Source organism: Colletotrichum phormii, assembly GCF_030913505.1.
Source record: "Colletotrichum phormii strain CBS 102054 chromosome Unknown BDP81scaffold_18, whole genome shotgun sequence".
NCBI lineage: Eukaryota > Fungi > Ascomycota > Sordariomycetes > Glomerellales > Glomerellaceae > Colletotrichum > Colletotrichum phormii.
Genome location: NW_026851460.1, coordinates 696,901 through 716,945, shown reverse-complemented (window position 1 = coordinate 716,945; position 20,045 = coordinate 696,901). Strand labels below are relative to the sequence as shown.

The 20,045-nt window shown below is 54.1% G+C and overlaps 5 protein-coding genes across 5 annotated transcripts; 1 reads left to right on the top strand and 4 right to left on the bottom strand.

Moving 5' to 3' along the window:
• Positions 1 to 230: 230 nt before the first annotated feature.
• BDP81DRAFT_326742 (aldose 1-epimerase) lies at positions 231 to 1,521 on the bottom strand (the record flags this gene model as incomplete). The annotated part of the gene is made up of 2 exons (XM_060585085.1): positions 231 to 610; positions 666 to 1,521. The coding sequence occupies 2 exons, from the start codon at positions 1,519 to 1,521 to the stop codon at positions 231 to 233; spliced, it is 1,236 nt and encodes a 411-aa protein (XP_060442024.1).
• A 3,477-nt stretch (positions 1,522 to 4,998) lies between these two features.
• Positions 4,999 to 6,413, bottom strand: BDP81DRAFT_397304 (putative diphthamide synthesis protein-domain-containing protein; the record flags this gene model as incomplete). The annotated part of the gene is made up of 2 exons (XM_060588309.1): positions 4,999 to 6,155; positions 6,218 to 6,413. The coding sequence occupies 2 exons, from the start codon at positions 6,411 to 6,413 to the stop codon at positions 4,999 to 5,001; spliced, it is 1,353 nt and encodes a 450-aa protein (XP_060442023.1).
• Positions 6,414 to 7,517: 1,104 nt separating this feature from the next.
• On the top strand, positions 7,518 to 8,794 carry BDP81DRAFT_397303 (carbon-nitrogen hydrolase; the record flags this gene model as incomplete). The annotated part of the gene is made up of 3 exons (XM_060588308.1): positions 7,518 to 7,529; positions 7,630 to 7,722; positions 7,958 to 8,794. 3 exons carry the CDS (start codon positions 7,518 to 7,520, stop codon positions 8,792 to 8,794), a joined length of 942 nt encoding a protein of 313 aa, XP_060442022.1.
• Positions 8,795 to 16,577: 7,783 nt separating this feature from the next.
• On the bottom strand, positions 16,578 to 17,361 carry BDP81DRAFT_73463 (uncharacterized protein). The gene has a single exon (XM_060596218.1). It carries the CDS (start codon positions 17,173 to 17,175, stop codon positions 16,768 to 16,770), a length of 408 nt encoding a protein of 135 aa, XP_060442021.1. The 5' UTR covers positions 17,176 to 17,361; the 3' UTR covers positions 16,578 to 16,767.
• Positions 17,362 to 18,281: 920 nt separating this feature from the next.
• On the bottom strand, positions 18,282 to 18,560 carry BDP81DRAFT_397302 (uncharacterized protein; the record flags this gene model as incomplete). Its single annotated transcript, XM_060588307.1, has 2 exons — positions 18,282 to 18,431; positions 18,525 to 18,560. 2 exons carry the CDS (start codon positions 18,558 to 18,560, stop codon positions 18,282 to 18,284), a joined length of 186 nt encoding a protein of 61 aa, XP_060442020.1.
• Positions 18,561 to 20,045: the final 1,485 nt, after the last annotated feature.

The following is a 20,045-nucleotide window of genomic DNA, read 5'->3' as shown; positions in this document are numbered from 1 at the left end:
GGTATAGGAAGGCAAGTTGCCAAGTATCACAGACAATAGGGGGTCGGTCAGACAGATTACGACAAAGTTCATTAATCCAGACGGATGCTCCGCCATTCATGCTAAATCTCCCTCTTCATGGTATCATTAAATATGTGAAGATGAATAGAAATATCTTGCTTTCTTCACGCATTCCCTCCTCTCTCCCAGCACCTCGCCATCAGCAAAACCAAAATCAGTCAACAGTTCTCCTACGAACTGGAAGTGGAGTTGATGCTGAAGCGGTAGCTGGCCTGGAGGACGTACGGGTCACCGCCGGGCTCGTAGATCTGCTTCTTGGTGCGGCCCCAGGCGGGGTTGTTGATGCCGTCGATCCAGTCCTGGACCTCGAGCACGACGCAGCCGTACTTGGGGATGATGCGGGGGAACTTTTCGTTGTCAAAGAGACCCTGGTTCTTCTTGAGGGCCACGGAGCCGTTCTGCTGGCTGCAGCTGTACATCTGGAAGGCGTCCTGGTCCGTGAAGACCTCGAGCTGGATACCGGACCACTCGGACTGCATGCGGGCGACGTAGCCCTCGGTGCGCCAGTTGTAGGGGCCCAGGTCGTTGCGGTTAACGATCCAGCAGTTGTCTATGTCATGGTAAGCTTTGGTTGCGGGGTACAGTGGAAATTGGTCGGAACTTACCATAGCCGGTGCAGTTGAAGCCGCAGTTGTTCTTGAGATCAGGGCTGGAGAAGTCGGCACCAATCTGCTTGGGCGCGCTCCAGAAGTCGTTGACGGAGCCCTTCTCGTTGGCGAGGATCTCGCCGGTGGGAATGAGGATGTTGTCAACGCCCACTCTCTGGCCATTGTACGGCATGTGAAGGGTGTGGTTGAGAGCCAAGCTGGTCTCGTTGTTGGAGAAGCCGTCGAGGTTCCAGTAGGTGTGAGAGCTGAGCATGATGGGCGTCTTCTTGGTGGTCGGGACAGCGATCATCTTGAAATCCCAATCCCAGCCGTTAAGGGTGTAGGTGATGAGCGACACGACTTCACCAGGGAAACCCTCCTTTCCGTCAGGGTCGGTGAAGGAGAAGGTGATGCTGTTGTTGGTGTGGGAGACAATGGTGAAGTTGCGCCAGTCCCAGCCGTCAGAGCCTCCGTGAAGGGTGTCGAGGCCATTGTTGTCGTTGAGGTCGATCTGGTATTTCTCGCCGTCAATCTCAAAGGTGCCGTTCTTGATACGGTTCGCGTAGCGACCAGGGATGCCGCCGAAATGGGGGTGCTGGCGATCAGTCTCGTAGTAGGTGGCGTTGTCCCAGCCAGCGACAATGTCGCGGGGGATGCCGTACTTGTCGTTGATGATGAAGTCGGAGACAGAGGCACCGTAGGGAATGAAGGCGGCCTTGATGTGCTCGCTGGAAATCCAGTACTTGCCGTCCTTGTCGGGACCCAGTGACGAGGGAGCCGTGGTGTTACCACCGGATCCGCCAACGAACTGGGCCAGAGAGGTGGCCGGAGCAAGCAGAGCTCCGACGGCGACGGGGAGAAGTGTTGAGCGCATCGTGTAGGTGTGCCAGGCAAGGTAACAGAGGATTGAAGCACAGAGGACCGCGGGCCAGAACAGAGGATGATGACGGGAGGACGGACAGCAAAGCCTGTGAGAGGGGAAGGTGGGATGAAGCGGGAGCTTATATCCCAATGGTGCTCCCCTCAGGCGGGAGGAGCGGAGAGACTTGCACATGGCAGTAAGAATGGGACGATTCTGATCATCGGACCAACGAAGCTACGTTATGCAGCTCGAGGAGGGCAGACTCCAGAGCAGGGCCGCAGAGTGCAGAGAACCAGCTCCACTCTACTCTGGGGAGGGTGATGACGGGTCGGGGAGAGGTACACCGTATTCCGGACGCGTGGGAAGAAGAGAAAGGCGAGGGCAGAAAGAGGCAGTAGCAAGGGCCGATCAACGGATTGGATGCGACGACATGATGTTACTGGAGCGTCTAGACGAACATGTGGTGGAATCCTTTCGCTTGTCCGGTGCTTGGTGCGAAGACAAACAAAACAAGCTGGGCCGAGCTAATGACTGACTAGCTAGCTGGTCGTAGCGTGAGAAAGCTTTTCCTTCGCGGTCAATGGCAAGTAACGTTGGGCGAGCCGAGATGCAGGAAGCCGGGGTATGAGCGTGCGGAGCAAGTCCCAAGGTAGGCGTATCCGTGTAAGGTAGCTAGCTAGGCACCTAGGTAATCCAATTGCTCGTGAAGTGCGGTGCAGGGGAGCCAGCTCCGGACAAGCCAAGCAGGGCAGGGCGAGGCTGGCCAACGATGAGGTCGAGAATGGCCCCGATGATACCCTCTCCAATGGGACGAGCGGGGTACATACAATTGGCGCGTGGTTTGGCTGCCTTGGATGCTTGGGTAGCTTTCAGGAACAGGGCCGGGTAGGACAATGGGCCAAAAGTTCCTTCTGGGGATTGGTGGGTTGGATTGGGTCTTCCAACAGCAATGAGAAAGACGAAGACAAAGTCCGGGGTTTGCTTGCCGGACCGGACGCGATGACGACGTTGGGAAGTTGGGAAGTTGGGAAACTTGGGGGAAAGGCAGAGAGATGCCGGGGGGGGGGGGGGGGGGGGGTGGGGAGAGGATTTGGGGGAGAATGGAGAAACAGGGGACGGCTCGGTGTCGGGAAGGCGTTTATGCGTGTTTCATTGGTGCGCGTGCGCATTATCCCGATGTCCCGAGCTACCTATGCTTCTAAGAGGCGTTGGGTATTCTGCAGCCGATGCAGATGGCTTCAGTCAGTGGTGTTGGTGCTGTGGTGCTGTGGTGCTGCTGCGAACGGTTCAAGTTTGCCGGGGAAATTGAGGTGCGGGGTTTTAGTGCCACTTCCCCAGATGTTTTCCCTGCTTCCCCGCTCTGCGCCACTCGATATTCAACTTCTCCTCTCCAAAGTCAAGCTTTTTCTGGCCGATGCTGCAGCTGCACCAACACTCCGTCACGAGTTGCCCGGCAAGGTCAGGGTAGCACCTATGATATTACGGAGTACCATCCAGGCACGTAGGCTGCCTCTGCTCTCTCCCTTCACCTCTAAGTGTCCCATCAGTCCATCCTCCTCGCTGCCACTGTGATCAATTGCGGTTCATCTTACCACTAAGAGTGAGGCAATTGAAGATGGAAACATTCATGTGAGAGAAGAGTGATCACACATATGACTACCTGCAATTGCTCCCTTTCATCACCATCCGCCTCTCTTTTCCAGAGACAATATACCCCCCCCCCCCATGGTCATATCAATATAAAAAAGTCTAAACGAACAGCTCGCAATTTCTCCCAAGAAAGATCAAATGAAACTAAACAAATGCCATTTGCGCAAACGTCCCTGATTGGCACGCATCGTCCACACCACCCCCGGGAACCAATTTTGCCCTAAAGCAAGCCACACACACACATCCGTCAACCTCCTGGGACCATGGCATGGCCACCCCGGACTGCAGAATCAAAAGTCAGAATGTGGCACGTGGGGCTGTCAACGCTGCAGCTGGAAATGTTCCATACCGACTCTTAGAGGAGCATACCCGAATCCTCAAAGACATGCAAGTCACGGTCAAATTCTTCAACACGCGACTTCATAGGAACTTGGCCAGACTCTTCCATAGACTGAACTATGTCTTCGTAACGAGCCTATTGCTGCAGCTTGAGGCTAGTTACTTCCTACGTCGCTTATACGGTCTACACTTGGCGCATAGTTCTCTCGTATCCATCTGGTTTCTTAGTTCCATTCTATCCCATGCATTCGTTCTTTACTACAATTTGAACGGATCAAGATGAGAAATGCCATCTCGACTCATAAGCGATAGACCTATCATTGAAGGCTACCATTCGTCGGCGTCAAAGTGGTCACCTCTAAGTAGCCTCCTCGGTACCACCATCCTCCGAACCAGAGCCTCGGGTCGCCAAATCTTGAAGACCCCAAAGTGAATGCAAGGAGGGTTCCATTCTGACAGACTTCCCCGAGCCACGTGGCAAGTGGTTGAGCGCGGCTCCAGTTATCTTTCACTCGCCTGAAGAGGTGGCCACTTCTTGTCGCGACTACCTATGCTACTATGCTACTTACAACAACAACAACAACAACAACAACTTTGACCATCCCTTGGGTGAACCTTTGTGACGACCAATGCAGACTGCAGCTCCGGAAGTCGGACAGCTCCTGAGAACTCGTGATAGGGCAGTGTCTACTCGAGTCTTTTTTTTGCCGCGATCTCCACAAAAGATGCGCCGGATACGAAGTCAATGCCAATATCTATAGCAGACTTGTGCAGGTCACTTGAGCTAGCTGGTTATGAGTGTCCGACGTGAAGATGATCTGACTTTTGAAGCAGCCGACACCACTGGCAATGAGAGGCCACGCCTCAAGCTCAAAGACTAACTAGGCCAAGTCATGATGACAATCGATATAGCGCTGAGCTGGTTTCGCCACTGGGTGCGGGTCAACGCCAGTTGATCTCTTCCTGTTCAAGCTCCAGACTTTGGGGCATTCTCACTAAAGCTCCTGTTCACATATTCCCAAAACTGCTAGACATGATTAGATGGGAACACTCTCAGAATTCCAGCGAACGACATCTGGTTGGATGAGCGAGACGCATAAATGAGGAACTTTACATCGGGGGTGAGCTTGAGCCTTGTTACAAGCCTGCGTATTCTTCATCGAAATACAGGCATAGGATGCCAATTCTCAATATTCACTTTTCGCAAATGCCTGATGATACCAAGACACAATGCAAAACTCACAGTATCTAAACCTACTTGAATGCCATGCATCTCTCCCCACTAAAAAGGAGTGATTCAAGTCCCGCGTCCTGGCGAGAACATCCAGCCGATATTCTCGATCAGTTTGAGATGGGACGTCTAAAAGCCCTGGTGCGCAGATTCGTGTCCGGAACATTCTCCAGAATCCGTTGGAAAGAGGTATCATTGCGTGCTCCTATATGAATCATAAACTCTTGTTTTTCTTTCTTTTGCCCTCCGGGCTTCCTCCCTCAAGATGGTCACGCCGATGCCTCGAGCTGGCCAGGCTTCACGCGCCCAAGCCCATCCTTTCCATAGTAATCCATAGGATACACTCCCTTCCCCCAATCATCGCGCACCTCGAGCGCGACCAGCGCCTCGTACGGCGTCAACAGCGGCCGCGGGAAGGCGTAGCCCCAGTCAATGCTCAGCCGCGGGCACGCGACCTGCACCCAGCACTCGACGTCGCTCATCATGGCCAGCTTGCCCGGGAAGATCTCGCTCAGCAGCAGGTTCACCCACGGAATGCCGCGGTCCTTGAGCCGCTTCTCGATGAGGCCCATGGTGTGCGGGTTCCCCTGGCGGCCGAGCGAGCCCAGGATGAGACCCCACTTCGTGGCCGTCTTGGCCGTCCGGATGGCGGACCGCCGCAGGTCCTGCATCTCGTCGTGGCCGTACGTCTCGCGCGTCAGCTTGCGCGAGTACGGATCGTAGCGGTAGGCCGGGATGGTCGGGTTGTGGATCATGATGCTCTCCAGGTGGAAGCGGCCGTCGCCGAGGTAGAGCATCATGTCGACCTTGCCGTCGTCGTCGCGGAGCTGCGGGCTCGTGCAGCCGAGGATCTCGCCTTTGCTCAGCGGCGCGATCTGCGGGACGAGGACCTTGAAGCCGGCCTTTTCGAGGGTGCCGCGCACGCCGTGGATGGTGGCGTTGAACTGGATGGTGCCGACGACGGCGACGGTCTTGCCCGAGGCGAAGTTGCGCTCGAGCGAGGCCAGGAGGTGGGAGGTGTCGATGCTGATGTCGACAAAGACGTAGAGGGTCTTGATCTTTGTCACGTCGACGGGGATGAGGCAGCTGTGGGCGTAGTGGACGAGGAGGTCGCAGCCCATGGCGCGGGCTGTGTAGTCGTCGATGCAGCAGGCGCCGTAGGTGACGTCGCCCATGATGAGGGTCTCGATGCCCGGGCAGAACTCGGTGAGGATGTCGGAGATTGTGGTGGCGAAGAGGAGGAGGCCCTCGGGCATTTGCAGGGCGACCTTCTTGGCGCCCGAGGAGCGGATGCGGTGGATGGTTTTGGGAATCTCGAAGCTGTAGTTTGAGGGGAGGATGGAGATTGCGGACTTGAGTGCCGGATCATTGAGGATCTCGGGGGGCACTTGGTTCAGGAGGCGTGGGCCTCTTCTGGGTTGTGCGACTAGGAGATGAGAATGAGCATGTTGCTGTTTGCTTCTCATATGAGGCGTCGTGCGTTCTCACCTTGAATGGACTTGCTGTCTTCGATGGACCCATCCGTGCCTCCATTCTTGGCCGCGGTCTCAGCTGCTGTTCTCCTTCCGACGAAGCGCTTCTTTGGTTGCTTCAAGACTGGCTGAGCCGCAGCCTCCTCTTGGCGATGAGCCTCTTCAATATCGGCGGCGATGCCCAAGTCGGTTTGCGCCCGATCTTCCTCCATGGCTGAGACACTCGTTCTGCTTCGGATTCCACTTCACGGAGGGGTCCGCTTCACAGCAAATTTTGATGCTTCGTGAAAAGAGGCTCTCATATGAACACAAATATGGTCAAATGAGGATGCACGCTACTTTCAGTCAAGGCTGTCTGTCGCACCATGAGTAAGTGATTCTCGTTGAATTTGCCCCGCGAAAAATTCAGTTAGAAGAATGACATGATAAGTTGGTTGGCTAAAAGGGTACATGCAGGTAGTGAGGTAGCCAAACGTCCTCCTGCCCATTGGCCACAGCTTACATGTCAATCCACACTTCGGTGAGGCTCACGGTGAGCTCAAAAGTCTTTGGACCTCACTCAATCTCACCTTGTAGATTTATCTTCACTAGCTAGACGTTCTCAGTTCTCATGATCGATCGGGGTGCGCAACGTATTGCTAGGTCCAGGCTTCCCGCAACCGAGCAAAAGAGGCGGAGTGTTTCACCCCTCGCTTTTCATACATCTTGGAGAAAAAGGATGTCAATAATCGAAGAGATTGTTGCTTTCATGAAAGAAACATGAATCTTCGTTGATAGCTCTCCCTCAACGTATAACCAACCGCGATGAGCATATCAGACAAACGTGAACCAGTATGAAGACGCCAAATGACGGGAGATATCTTAGATATTGCACCAGCACCCTTCCTTACCTTACCCCGCTGCATCCCACCATCAGATAAGGTAAGCGATAATAGCAGGCCCACCTGTCAACGCAAACGAATGATGCCTCACACTCCCCCGCCATCCAACATCCAACCAAGAAACTGTTGTAAGGCGCCTTAGCTTGCATGAAAGATCGCCAACCCTTCACACCCTACAGTCCTCAAGAAAATCATCCGAACGGCTTCATCCGTCACGTGGCCAGCATACTTTCATCTTCTCCAGGATCAGTCCACACGAACCAGACCCCTATCCTAGGTAGATTCCCGCCTCACCGACCTAAGCATCTCATCCAAAACACACATCCTCTCTCTCTCTCTCTCTCTCTCTCTCTCTCTCTCTCTCTCTCTCTCTCAAAATAAGAAAAAATTAAAAAAAAAGTTTAAAAAAAAATTCCATCTCACCGTATCTTCAACATGGCGATCGCGGTATGGCTGCCCAACACCCCCTCCCCCCCCAAAAAAAGACCACGTGTCTCTGCAGATGACTTACTGATGCGGTCCCCTCGTCCTTTTGGCGTGGGAACAGGCTGTCGGTCAAATCTGTTCCACGGCCTCTCTGTCCCACAATCTAGAGCAGTGCGTGAGGCTCGTCGCCAAGGCCGCCGTCGGCGGTGCCAAAGTACGTTTCCATCCTGTCCATCCGTACGAAAAGGGGGCGTCGATATCAAAAGCACTCTCCTTGCTCCTTTTCTCTCGCTCTCTCTCTCTCACCGCACCACAACCCATCATATTGCAGATGAGATCTGCAATGCAACTGCAGCTGAAGCACAGAATGGCTTCATGTCTGCCCCCCTTTCCCCCAACCGCCAACACCAACACCAACACCAACAGGCGCCGCTGACCGCGCCTCCCAGGTCCTCTTCCTCCCCGAAGCCGCAGATTACATCGCCTCGAGCCCGCAAGAATCCCTCTCCCTAGCCCAGCCGCAGTCCCAGTCCCCCTTCGTCCTCGGCCTCCAGGAAGCGGCAAAGACCCACTCCGTCGCCGTGAACGTCGGCATCCACGTCCCCACAACAGACGCCCAGAAGCCACCGACGACCGCAACCGCAACCGCATCCGCCGTCCCAGCCGCCGCCGCCACCACCCCAAAGCTCCTCAACCGCAGCCTCTGGATCAACGCAGACGGCACCATAAACCAAGCCGCAACCTACGACAAGCTTCACCTCTTCGACTACGGCGCCCTCCGCGAAAGCGCAACAGTCCAAGCCGGCCCCTCCCTCACGGCCCCGTTCCCCACCCCCGTCGGCCGCGCCGGCAGCCTCATCTGCTTCGACCTCCGCTTCCCCGAACCGGCCCTCGCCCTGACGCACCCGGGCCCCAAGAGCCCATTTCTCCCCGACGACAACGGCAGAGGCGGCGGCCACGGCCCCGCCCAGGTCCTCCTCTACCCTTCCGCCTTCACCATCCGGACGGGCCAGGCGCACTGGGAGACCCTCCTCCGGGCCCGCGCCATCGAGACGCAGAGCTGGGTCGTCGCCGCGGCGCAGGTGGGCGCGCACAACCCGAAGCGGAGCAGCTACGGGCACAGCATGGTCGTCGACCCGTGGGGCCGGGTCAAGCTGGAGCTGGGCGGCGTGGACGCCGAGGGCAGGGCCGAGGAGGGCGCCGAGGGGGCCATTGGCTTTGTCAATGTGGATTTGGACGAGTGGGCAAAGGTCAGGGAGGGTATGCCGTTGGCCAGACGGACGTGAGTTTGTGTGGTTTTCCATCGCCGCTTTGTCCGTCACATCTCCTTTTGCTTGTTGTTCTACTCACACCGACCTCCGTCTCTCTCACACTCACACACACACACACACACCCCTCTTGAGGCTCAAAATTTTCTCCATGTAAATGACACACCCCCTTTCCCTCCCCTCGCCCCTGGATGTGCTGTCATTTCTTCTCTCTGGGCATTCCCGTCTCCCCCGTCACCTGGGATGCCGGCCCCTTCTCCATCGTGTACCAGCGGGATGGTTTAGCTGATGACCTGAGAGCAGCGATGTGTACCCTGAAATTTGAGGTCCCCTTCCTTGGGGGCGTGTGAGCTGTCACATTCCCGGGAAGCAGGGTCAAAGCTGGGATCGCAGGTGTATCCGTAGAGTTACCTACGAAGTACGGAGTCCTCATGCGGATGGAGATACAGTGCAGTTGACCGGTAAGGAGAGCCCCGGGTCTCGGGAGGGAGAAAAGAAGGACGGGTACCGGTACGGGCGAGACGAGACGAGCCTGACTGTCGGTAACACCGCAGTGCAGGCAGGTCCTTGAGGCTTGAGGCTTGAGGCTCTTGGTGGGAATGCTGCAGGGATGGGCGTCCCAACCACTCGGCGCGTCTGTGGATATTCTAGAAGGGTAGCCGCAATGTTCCATAGATTGGGGGCGCCGTCGGTGAAATGATCAATAGAGATGAGTGCAGAAAAAAATTAAAAGAGGCCCTGGTTACTGGTATCCGTACGGAAGGACGGATACTTCGTACGAGAGACCGTAAAGGTTACCTTGACCTCCACAAGCAAGACAGGGCCCGTGTTTCGCAGGGTTGGAAGATGAAAGAGAGAGTGAAAGACAATCCACCCCGGTGAGACCCTCACCGAGACAGCAATCTCCCTTGGGATATGATGTTCTGCATCGATATGGGACCGGTTCCAGCGAAACAGTCAACCTACACAGAGGCTAGACCGGGCCCCTTGACGGGCTGGGAGGATCGATTGCATGCCACCGGCAGTTGGCAGACCGAAAGGCCCAATTTCCCAAGAATCCAAACGCCCATGTTCCCCGGTGACCCGGTGAGTCAACATCCTAGGATAGAATTTGTCTCCCTGTATCTATACGGATAACAAGTACGTTCGGTACTGTAGTGTAGTATTCTGGCCTCTTGGCCTTTCCAGCGGGGTTGCCCACAACGTCATGCGCCTAGTCTACCGGGGGGAAGAAGGGGAAGGACGAGCCGTCAGCGGGTTGGGTTGGGTCCGTCCCAGCCCTTTGCCTTTCCGCAGCAGTTAGCTCCTCGGCGATGGGGAGAGGATCCGGCCGGGTAGCGTACTCCGGATGCCTACGCGTAGTAGTGTACGGATACACTAGAGCCAAGGAACAAGAGAACACCCAACGGTTTTGAAATTGGGGGTTGGTGTGTCTGTTGGTGTGTCTGCCCGCTTCCCGTTTCCTGGTGCTGCACTGCTGATCCAGGCCTGGCTTTGCTCATGTCGTAGTTACGCATGGGAAGTTTCGGTCAGGGACTCAGGGGTTGGGTGAAAGTGAGCAATGAGCATTCTCCTCGCGCCGGAGCTGGACCCGTGGTTTGGGTTAAATTTTGCCCGGACACGCGATTTGGGCCCATTGGATGTTAGCAAGGGTTCTGTGTTCGGCCCCAGGAGAAAGAGAAGGTGAAGAAGGAAAAAGAGGGACGCGCTAGAAGGAAAATCCGAAATTCGAAATAACGTGGTAAAATTAAGAAAGGCAGGAAACGAGATCCGCCTGCTTCAGTTATCCTCAGCTGCCCGGGAGGAGGGCGTCAGGGCGTATCCGTAGGTACCTCAGTACGTGGCTCCGTTGGGTTCGTCCAAGTCACCGTGCCAATCCATCCATGGGCACCCATGCAGGATCCATGCAAAATGGATGCCGGTGGGGACGGAGCACGCTGACCGGTAATGTTTCCCACTGGATGAAGAGTAACCAGGGATCCGATGACGGTTTGAGGGTGTGTGTTGAGCGAAGAAGGAAAAAGAGGGACCTTCTTCCTCCTTCTTTGCTTCTTCCATTGCCCCCCTGCCCGTAGCCCTTGAGGCTTTTCAAATCATGCCTCCGGGGACCCGGGGGCCATGCCCCGGCTACAGTGTCCGCATGGCTCGGTGGGGAGAGAGAAGAGAGAAGAGAGACGAGAGAAAAAGCGGTTTTTTTTGGCAACGGCTGTCCGTTTGTTGCGGGGACCTTTTGCCTGCGGGACCTCTCTGATCGCTTCCTTGAACCTGGAAACCAGTGAGCAAAAAAAAAAAAAAAGATACCAAACCGCGGCCCCGGGAAATTTGGCAGTTTGAGATATGCAGAACCTTGCCACTCGTCTTGGCTCCCCGTGAGATTTTCTGCTTCTCCCGGAGCCCCGTCCTCCCAGGCGTTGGTCAGGCGGTCTATTCGACAAGGCCAAGGGCCAGGGCTTTCACTCACCGAATTGGACCCTCATCATCACGCCTTGCGTCTCCATCAAAAGGAACTTCTCGAAGGAAACCCCCTTGTAAGAACAGAAGGCATGCATGGGGAAGAGATTTCCAGAGGTTGGGGACGACGCGCAGGGAAGCCGGGGAAGGGAGTATATCGCACCGGTGAGGGAGTTGATGACCCGGACGGCCCTAGGCGGCGCGCAAGCTGTTGTTGGAGAGAGACATGGGACGAAACGTCGGAAGGATGATCTCTGCTTGTCAAAATATCCTGACCCTCTTCAGAAAAGGTACCTCTGCCCTGTCCAGGTACGAAGTATTCCGGTAGTACTCGCCTCTCGGTGACGAACGCGAAAGGGGCGGCGACGTGGGGGTTTCGTTATCCAGTCGTCTGCAAAGACATCGCGGAGTCAGGTGTCAAGGAGATGAGCAGAGAGACAGAATGAGACGTAGAGGACCCGACCACTCGGTCGAGACGTCGCATTTCCCGAAGGGCATGCATCGATATGCGCCCCCCGCTCATCTGCGCCTCCTCGGCCCCCCTCCCCCCCCCCCGTTTCGCAAGGCGAAGACCAAAGCCAGACGTGGGATGTTGCACGCGTGGGATGTCCAAACCGAACCGAGCCGGGAAACTGGCAAACTGGATGAGGCTCTGTTCTCCTCCCTGGGTAAGAGGGGGTGGGGGAAAGAGCAGTGATTCACGCTGTCTCGTCCTGCTGGGCCGTTTCGTTCACGATGTGGCGTGTACTCAGTTCGGTGGTATGTCTGCCGCGTGATAACGAAGGCTCGGTGAGCTGAGGTGTGGCCCATGATCTCCGGAATGGGGTATGAGGGGCCGTCATTGCTATGCGTCTGTTTCCTATGCAATTGCCATGCGCTCCGGTTTGATAACAGTTGCACGTACTCCGTACCCACGGCGGATCTGGATGCGCAGCAACGCAGCGCAAAAACACAGCCATTCTTCGGCTACGGCCGAGAAGCGCCGAGGATAGCCAAAAGAATGGGAAGATGTTGATGACTCGGCCAACAGATGCTCTGGCAGTCAAGTCCTCCTGCAGCTGGTAAACGGCTATTTTGTGCGCGCCGTACGGGTAGCACCGTAGTGATCCGTTTGGCCCGGGACGCATACCCGGTACGTCGTAGAGATACCCATTTTTGATAACCCGGGGAAGGGGGAAAGCTGCAGCAATGTAGCCCACCAAACCCGAGTTCGTGTCCCAAATTGCCGGTACGATTAAGGTACGAAGTACAGAGTAGAGGAGGTTTGCCTCTTAGATGTCATTGGTGTGTGTGAGTGGTTCAATCTCGCGCCGTGCATATGGCCAATAAGAGAGACCGGGGGGGGGGGGGATGGGATGAACTATCTCGTTGGTCGAAGACTAGACACAGCGTGGGCATGTTTGCTCCATATGCGGGTTGTGTCTGTTGGTTGTTCTTGACTTTCGGCCGTTGGACGTTGATTGATGGCTAGTTGTTGGTACTGTAGGTACGGATAAGTTGGTACTTGAATGACAGGTTTGTTGGTTTGCGCCAACACGTCAGTTGTCGTAATGACGGCAAGCCAACGACCAACAAGCGTGTGATGGAGACATTTGATGTGATGCCAGTCCTCTTTTCGAGAAACTTTGAGGAGCGCAAATATTGATGGTTGTCAATCTTGCGTTTGGATGCAAGATGTGTGTCGTTGGTGATTGACGATGCAGGGGAAACAAGCAGACAATCCTCGTCGGCAGCGCAAGCCGCAAACCTGAAGAAAGTGACCGACCACTTTTTGCAAATTTTTGTCATGTCAAAGCCAAAATAGGAGATCAACAATTAGCCCCCTTTGATTGTCTCACAAGAAGAAGAGAAGAAGAAACAAAACGTGCCCCCTTCCTTCCCTGCATTGTAACTACCGGAATAGGTCAGCACCTTCTGCAGGTCGCGCAGTAGCTGCATGGTTCTCTGCAACCCTACTCCGTATGTACTCCTTCCGTGTCGGGTCGGATGAGCTGAGCCTGCCGTGGCACCTACCTACTCCGTACCTCCTTCACCTTACGACTCAAGGTGTGTGTGTGTGTGTGTGTGCCCGGTGTGCAGGTGTGGGGTCCGTTCGTCCCTCCCTCCCTTTCTCTCACCTGGACCTCACCGACAGCTCAGCTTTCTTTCGTCCCAAAAAGAAAGCTGGAATAAAGTGGGTATACACCGAAATGGTACCTAGCGCAAATTTCGGTCAATGATAGGCCCGTTTCATCTCTCCCTCCGGCCCACCGCGGGCCACTCCCGAACAGCAGCAAAGAGGAAAAAAAAGAAGGTCCCAGCGCTTTGGTACCCGGGACGCCGCCGCTGCATTAGCGCCGTACGAACACATTTGCGCAGCCTCCCCCCCGGGCCGATACATACAGCAAGGCAGCTCTCACACAACTGAACTCACACCACCCCCTTTTTCTTCTTTTCGCCCTCCCAATTCTAGCGTTTCCACAATTATTTTGGTCCTTCCTCCCCCGGGGCAGGGTGGTGTAAGTGTGTGTGTGTGTGTGTGTGTGTTCCTGAAATTTCCCCTTTTTTATCTTGCAACAAATTTTTTTTTTTTTTTTTGCAATTTTATTTCATCAAACCCAAAATTTTAGCACCTTGCCTGATTGCGCAATAGTTTGACCATCTGATACGGAGCACTGCTGTACCGATACGTAGTTTGTAATATTTCGGAACTTCCTATCACATGATACACACACAATCGCGCAGCGCTTCAGCCACGGCGCGTGTTCGCGATTGTTCCTGAATGAAACCGTTCCAACGTGTGTACGAAGTATCCTTCCCTCGTCCCACGCGTGACGACAGGTCGCAGCTCTTGGGGTCCGGATATTCTGTACGGAGTAGGGTGTTTCCAATAGTACCCATGTGCACACTTACACGGCATCATACCAAATTCAATGTTACAGAACCGAGCGCATCCGGGAACCATCGTCTCGGAGGGCTTTGTATACCTTTCGTATACGATGTCTTCCCGTACGGATACCTCCCAGTAAGGTATATTGGTTGGACGACGTACGCGACTTCTACTCCAAACCCATCAAATGACAATCGTGATGCGACAATGATAACACCCGAGCTGCCGGGCAACCTCATCACGGTCTCCGTACCGTACTCTTTTTTCCCAGCTACCACGCCGCGATCCAATTCCCCGTATCCCAAGTGCCACCAACTACTGCATGCACTTCCACATTGTACCCAATAAACCCCATTCACCCAACCCTTTTCAGCTCGCGCAGCTCCTGAGATTGCCCGGCTCCTATCCGTAATTCTCTCAGTCTCGGCACGTTGAAATCTCGGGGAACCCTACGGCAGTATCCCCCCCAACGTCGCATCCGTAGGAAAATCACCACGACACTACCATGGCACTACCGCCTCAGCGGGCATCACTAGTTCCAACATACACCCGTGATCGACTCCCCCTCCCCCCTTCTCTTCAGCTTCATTCCCAGCTCCTCTGTCCCGCGCCCCGGCTCGCGCCCCGTCCAGTCGGCCCGCAGTCGGGCTCGTAAAACACATCTTCCGCGCGAGACCGAACAAAAGTCTAGAAAGAAAACGAACGACTCAGAGTCGCAGACCAAGGTATCTGTGTATTCGTACGGACACAGAGTCACACACACACACACACACACACACATCCCAAAATAGGTTTTCTCAGAGAAACCAAAACTCCAACGTCACATCCGAACATGCAAGGTCTTGGCAAGAAAAAAGGTGGCAGCACCACGAACACTTCCAGATGCCACATCCGTGCAGACCTCACAGAGTCCCATCCATGCCATCCGAACGAACCCTTTATCCAAACTCTCTTCACGCCGGTTCCCAGGCCCTCGAAGGTAAACCACGCATCCCAGTACGGGTACAGAAAAACAACTTTGCTTTTCATCATTCCCTGAACATATCCGTACATTGAAATCCTTCACCTGACTTTTTGATCTGATAGAAAAAAGAAAAGAAAAAAAAAAGGTTTGAACATTCAAACCCATGTCGATCCGTCTTCCCCGGCTGCACGCATACGCCCGTGACGCACCACCATGCAAACACGATCTACGACACAGCTCAAGAACATCGCAAAAAAAAAAAAAAGCAATATGGTTTGTATCATCACATTGCCCATTTTTCTTTCTTTTTTACCTTGCCATAGTCCGAAAGAGGATTGATCAACGAATCACACACCACCACTATCTCAACCACCCCCTTACCTCTCTCTTTCAAGAAATCAAAAGTCATTCATGTCTTGTCCTTCCTTGATCCCCGCTAAATCGATTGACGCTGCAGCGCATAAGCGCCCGGCCGTCCCTCTCTCTCTCTCTCTGTCTCTCGCTAGTTCCGCGTTCCTCAAATGGTGCTCCAAGTCTCTGATCAGACGAAAGGGGGGAGACACTAGCAATACAGGGTGTGTGGCGGCAGAAACGGCGACCACGGCCGGAGCAGGCTCCTCTGCTTGTTCGTTCGACTCGGCCTGTTCGAGTCGCCGGCAGACAGGCACACACGCACGCACGCACGCACGCACGCGCATACATACACACACAACGTGTCGTCGGCAACGCGTCTGCGTCCCGGCGTCCACATCCACATCCTCGTCGATCATGTAAGTCGTTCGTAGTTCGCATGCCCGCCCCGTGATGTGTCGTGCCGCTGCTTGCTTGCTTGCTTATTGTCGCTTTCACTGCGACTGCTGCTGCTGCTGCTGCTGCTGTTACTACTTACTACTACCTCATGTACCTTCTACCAATTCGTTGTCATGCCATGTCAATGCCAGCCGGTGACTGGAACCTAACGTGACTGAGACCCCCTTTCTTCGCCTTGGCCGAGGATTTTTCAACATGACGATGATGGATGGGTGGGATTGAACCAAACCCTTCACGTGTTGTCGCATTCCCCAGAGTCTAGACCCTCCTCCTCAACTTGCCCCCTCCCGCATCCCGCATCCGCGTCGGCATCCGCCCCCCCGGCCCCCCGATTTTGTGTGGCCCCCTCCCGTCCCCTCCCTATAACCTATCCGATCATCTACGTACACTATCGTGACTACATCAAAGTGCCAAAGTGAACTAAACCTCTCTCCCTTTCCTCCCCGGATACACGTCCCGCGTGTGTGTGTGTGTGTGTGTGTGTGTGTGTGTGTGTGTGTGTGTGTGTGGGTGGGTGACTAGCTGTACATCATCCTCTCTCCCTTTGCCCCCTTACGGCACACCGAGTTGAGGGGCCCCTGCGCTTGAAATATTCAGCTACTCTTTACCTTACTTTTGCCATGTCTTGCCGTCGCCTCTTCCTTATTTGAATTACTCGGGCACCTCACTTCGATTCAGTCAAGAATTCTCGAGCCGAGTCGAATGTGTCGAGTCGCATGGCATGGCATGGCCATCGAGAGCAACGACGGCCGCCGCCCTCATACGGGGGGTGAGGAATGCTCTCTCGTCCAACAACTACCCCTGTCCGTCTCAGATGCATCCTGCACACACTCACGCACATCTGCCAGATCTGGAATGTCTCTACGTCAGATTGGGCACTCGCCTAGGTAGGCAGGATCAGTAGGGCTTCAAGTCAAATATCGGTGTGCAAGAAAAAGAAAAAAAAGAGTGATGTAATATTTGAAATGTTTCTTGTTTCGAATTTGGATATCTCCTCTTCCTATGCGCTGGCGCTGTGTAGCTATCTTGGCTCTTATAGATGGCAGTACTATACATATGCAGTCTAAAGAGGGCTAAACCCGCGGGGTATCTTCTTTTGTCAATCCCAGAGTCTATCCAAGCCCGCTTCGCCCACAGATGAGCGAACGACTGGCCGTGGAGCCCCCCGGTCTCGAGCACACCATGAGAAAGCAGAAAAAAAGAAATGGGGGAATAATAAAAGTGTAGTGGTAGTAAATCCATCATCGCCATCGCCTTGTTGTTCTGACAAGGGAAAATAAAAAAGTAGGAAAGCGTTGCTGACATATCCTTGGTGCTCTCGCTCAAAACCAGGACCGCGAGGTAGCTGGTTGTGCGTCAAAGTCAACCAAACCTAGAGAATACAGGGGGTAGTTGGTACAAACAAAATGAAAGAAAATCAAAGTCTATATGCGAATCAGTTCTTTTCCCAGTCCAGTTCCCAGATTTTTTGTAGCCCGTCCCAGAATCGCATTGCCCAAAACGTGAAAGCAAAAGAAATAAAAAAGGAAAATTGAGATGGAAAAAAAGGAAAACAAGCGCCCGAAGCTGCATGTTTCTTTTGTGCCCTTGTCCGAGGAAACCCCATGTAAAAAGAAGATTGTCGTCTCACACCCTCGAATTTGACGGTTGAGGCGGCTGCGAGCCATGTGCGTCGAGGATGGTGGTTGCGTTGTCATGCGTTGCTGCCCGACCAAAGTGCCTGCGAAGCACTCACCGACAGTTTGGAATGGATCCGCCGGGGATATTGTGCCGTCGCCGAGTGTCGTATCGTAGGACGTCGAGGGCCCAGATGAGGTATGTGAGAGCTGACAGGAAACAAACGTTTTGTAAAAAAAAAAAATCCCGTCGAAAAAGGAGCCAAAGTTCAAGAAACCCAGATCCGTCTATGTTGTAACGCCATGCCCTTTTTTCTTCTCCCTGGTGCAGGTGGGATGAAATGATCCCACAAACACACAAAATAAAATCGATGCCACATCATGAAAACCGTGTAAGGCGTTCCCGTTCGCCTTGCTGCTGGGAAGCAAGTTGTGGCTGCGAGCCGGTATGTTCTAGTCTTCGACAGGTATGCGTATTAGATGGTGTATGATAATAATAAAAAAATTGTTGCGAAAATCGGCCAGGACGTTTGGTTGTACAGGTGAGGTAGTACAGGTGGAAATGGACCGCCAGTATTAGTAGAGTCGTAGAGGATAAGTGTGGGTTGAGTGTGCAAGATCGAATAAGACACGCGGTAGCGCCGAAAGTAGGGGGTTGGATCCTCTCGAGCTCGCGTGGGAAAATCATCGCGTCGGCCTGAGCCCGCGGACCAGTTGAAATGTGGAATTCGTCGGATCGTGCTCATGGCACGTCAATTGCGTGTCGCTCATCAGGATAATCAGCACGAGGCTGATTTATCGAGGCTTGGGGCGAGGAGGAGGCTTGGGCACTCCAGTCGTGTCGTAGGCACCGCGGCCCATGTTGGAGGCGGGAGTGATCTCTCTGACAACCATTTTGAATGTTGTAGGTGCTTTCGAAAGCGAGAATTGATTGGATTGGAGTGTCTTTGAAATCGCTTGTTAGCCATGATTCGATCAAATCTCTCGAGGATAACGAGGACAGAGCGTCAACTTTATACAAGCCATACGCGACAAGACGGTGAAGATGGTACAGGGCAGTCCGGTGTAGGACATGGGAGTATGCGCACAAGGTGTAGAAAAATTGGCTAGTGGATGCCGTTGCTGCAACCGTGACTCACAATTTAGAACGTCGTAGTGCGACGTGTTGGAAAGCGGCCTTGAAGACTTGGGTGCGAGTGTCTTCAGGAGATGGGATTGGTGAGAGTTGACGGGGGTGAAGAGGCGGTGATGATGCAAGGAGGCCTGGGTATGTTGCCAAATTGGGCGTCACCAATGCTGCTCGGTTGTTTCGCAGAAAATAGGAGGAGCTGAGGCAAAACAGGCGGTCCGGAGGAAGCGAGGGAGTGTATTATCGGCACCGTTGCATGTGGATGGCTCGAGCAGGATGGGCTTTGCGCAGTTGCAGGCGGGAAGTCTTTTTTGTCGTGTTGTGGGTGTGCCGTCGGGGGGTTGGGTTGGATATCGAGACGGTGGTTGCGCAGGTCTCGGAAAGTCGCTTCTGAATGGGGAATTTCCCTTGTGTTTTGGTGATATTATTTGATTCGGTTCGGGATCGGGTCTTGGAATAAACGGGTTCCCTGGACAGTCTTGAAATGTGTGTCCCTTGTTCTGATCCTCTCTTGTGAAGCGCGGGTCGCGGAGAGTATTGCCAGGTATGGTAGGCGTGTAGGGTGTGGTGCGGAACGGTACGAGACGAGACGAGGATGGCTTGCTGCAGGTTCTCTCGCTAGTCTAGTGAGCTGAGGAAATGGGCAGTAACTGCTTTTGCCGGTGGGTCGCGCGAACGGCTTTTTGTTTGAAGTGTTGGCAAACGTTGGTGGTCCCAGGGACTGCGGTGAGCTTGCAGGAGAAAAGGGGGGCGCGTTTATGTGTGTGATGGAGCGCGCGTGTGTGAGAGCTGGTGCTGCTGCTGGTTTGATGCTTTGGTGGTGGTAAAGCTAGTAGATGCTGGCAAGTAGCGCAGAAAGATGTAGAAGATGTCGAGAGAGAGAGAGAGATATGTAGAGAGACCAGAGCGATGCGCCGTTGAGGAGGAGGGAGAGGATGGGAATAAGAGGAAGAGTGGTAAGTGAGGATAGGAACTCAGAAGAATGGAAACAGGAGATGACGGATGGGAGGGAGGTGATTAAGAAGTCTCTCAGTCTTATTCCAGACGCCCCGACCGAGAATGGGAAATTTTTTCTTGTTCGCAATGTAAAGTAGGTAATGTAATGTCAGGGCGGGAGCGCAGGGAAGGGGGTTCATGGGCTACTGGTGCTGGACTGGAACCATGTAAGGCGACTTGCAAGGTGAGGTAGGGCCAGGAAGAGGTAGGTACCTTTCCTTCGGGGCTGTCTGGTCAGGGTCAGGACTGGTCTGGTCTGTTTTGGTTCTTGGCCTGGGTGTAAGGTACCTTACGGAGTATGGTAATGTTCCTCAGGTTTGGTGGTTCCTTTTTTTCCTCTCTCTTTCCACCAAAAATTAAAGGGCAAAAAAAGGGAACCAAGGGAAGGGATGGATGGATGGGAACCAGCATCTCTGGTTGTTGCTGCCGCTGCT

Excerpts from the sequence above, each read along its gene's own strand:
- BDP81DRAFT_73463 (XM_060596218.1), bottom strand. The coding sequence starts at position 17,175 with ATGTCAGCAACGCTTTCCTACTTTTTTATTTTCCCTTGTCAGAACAAC.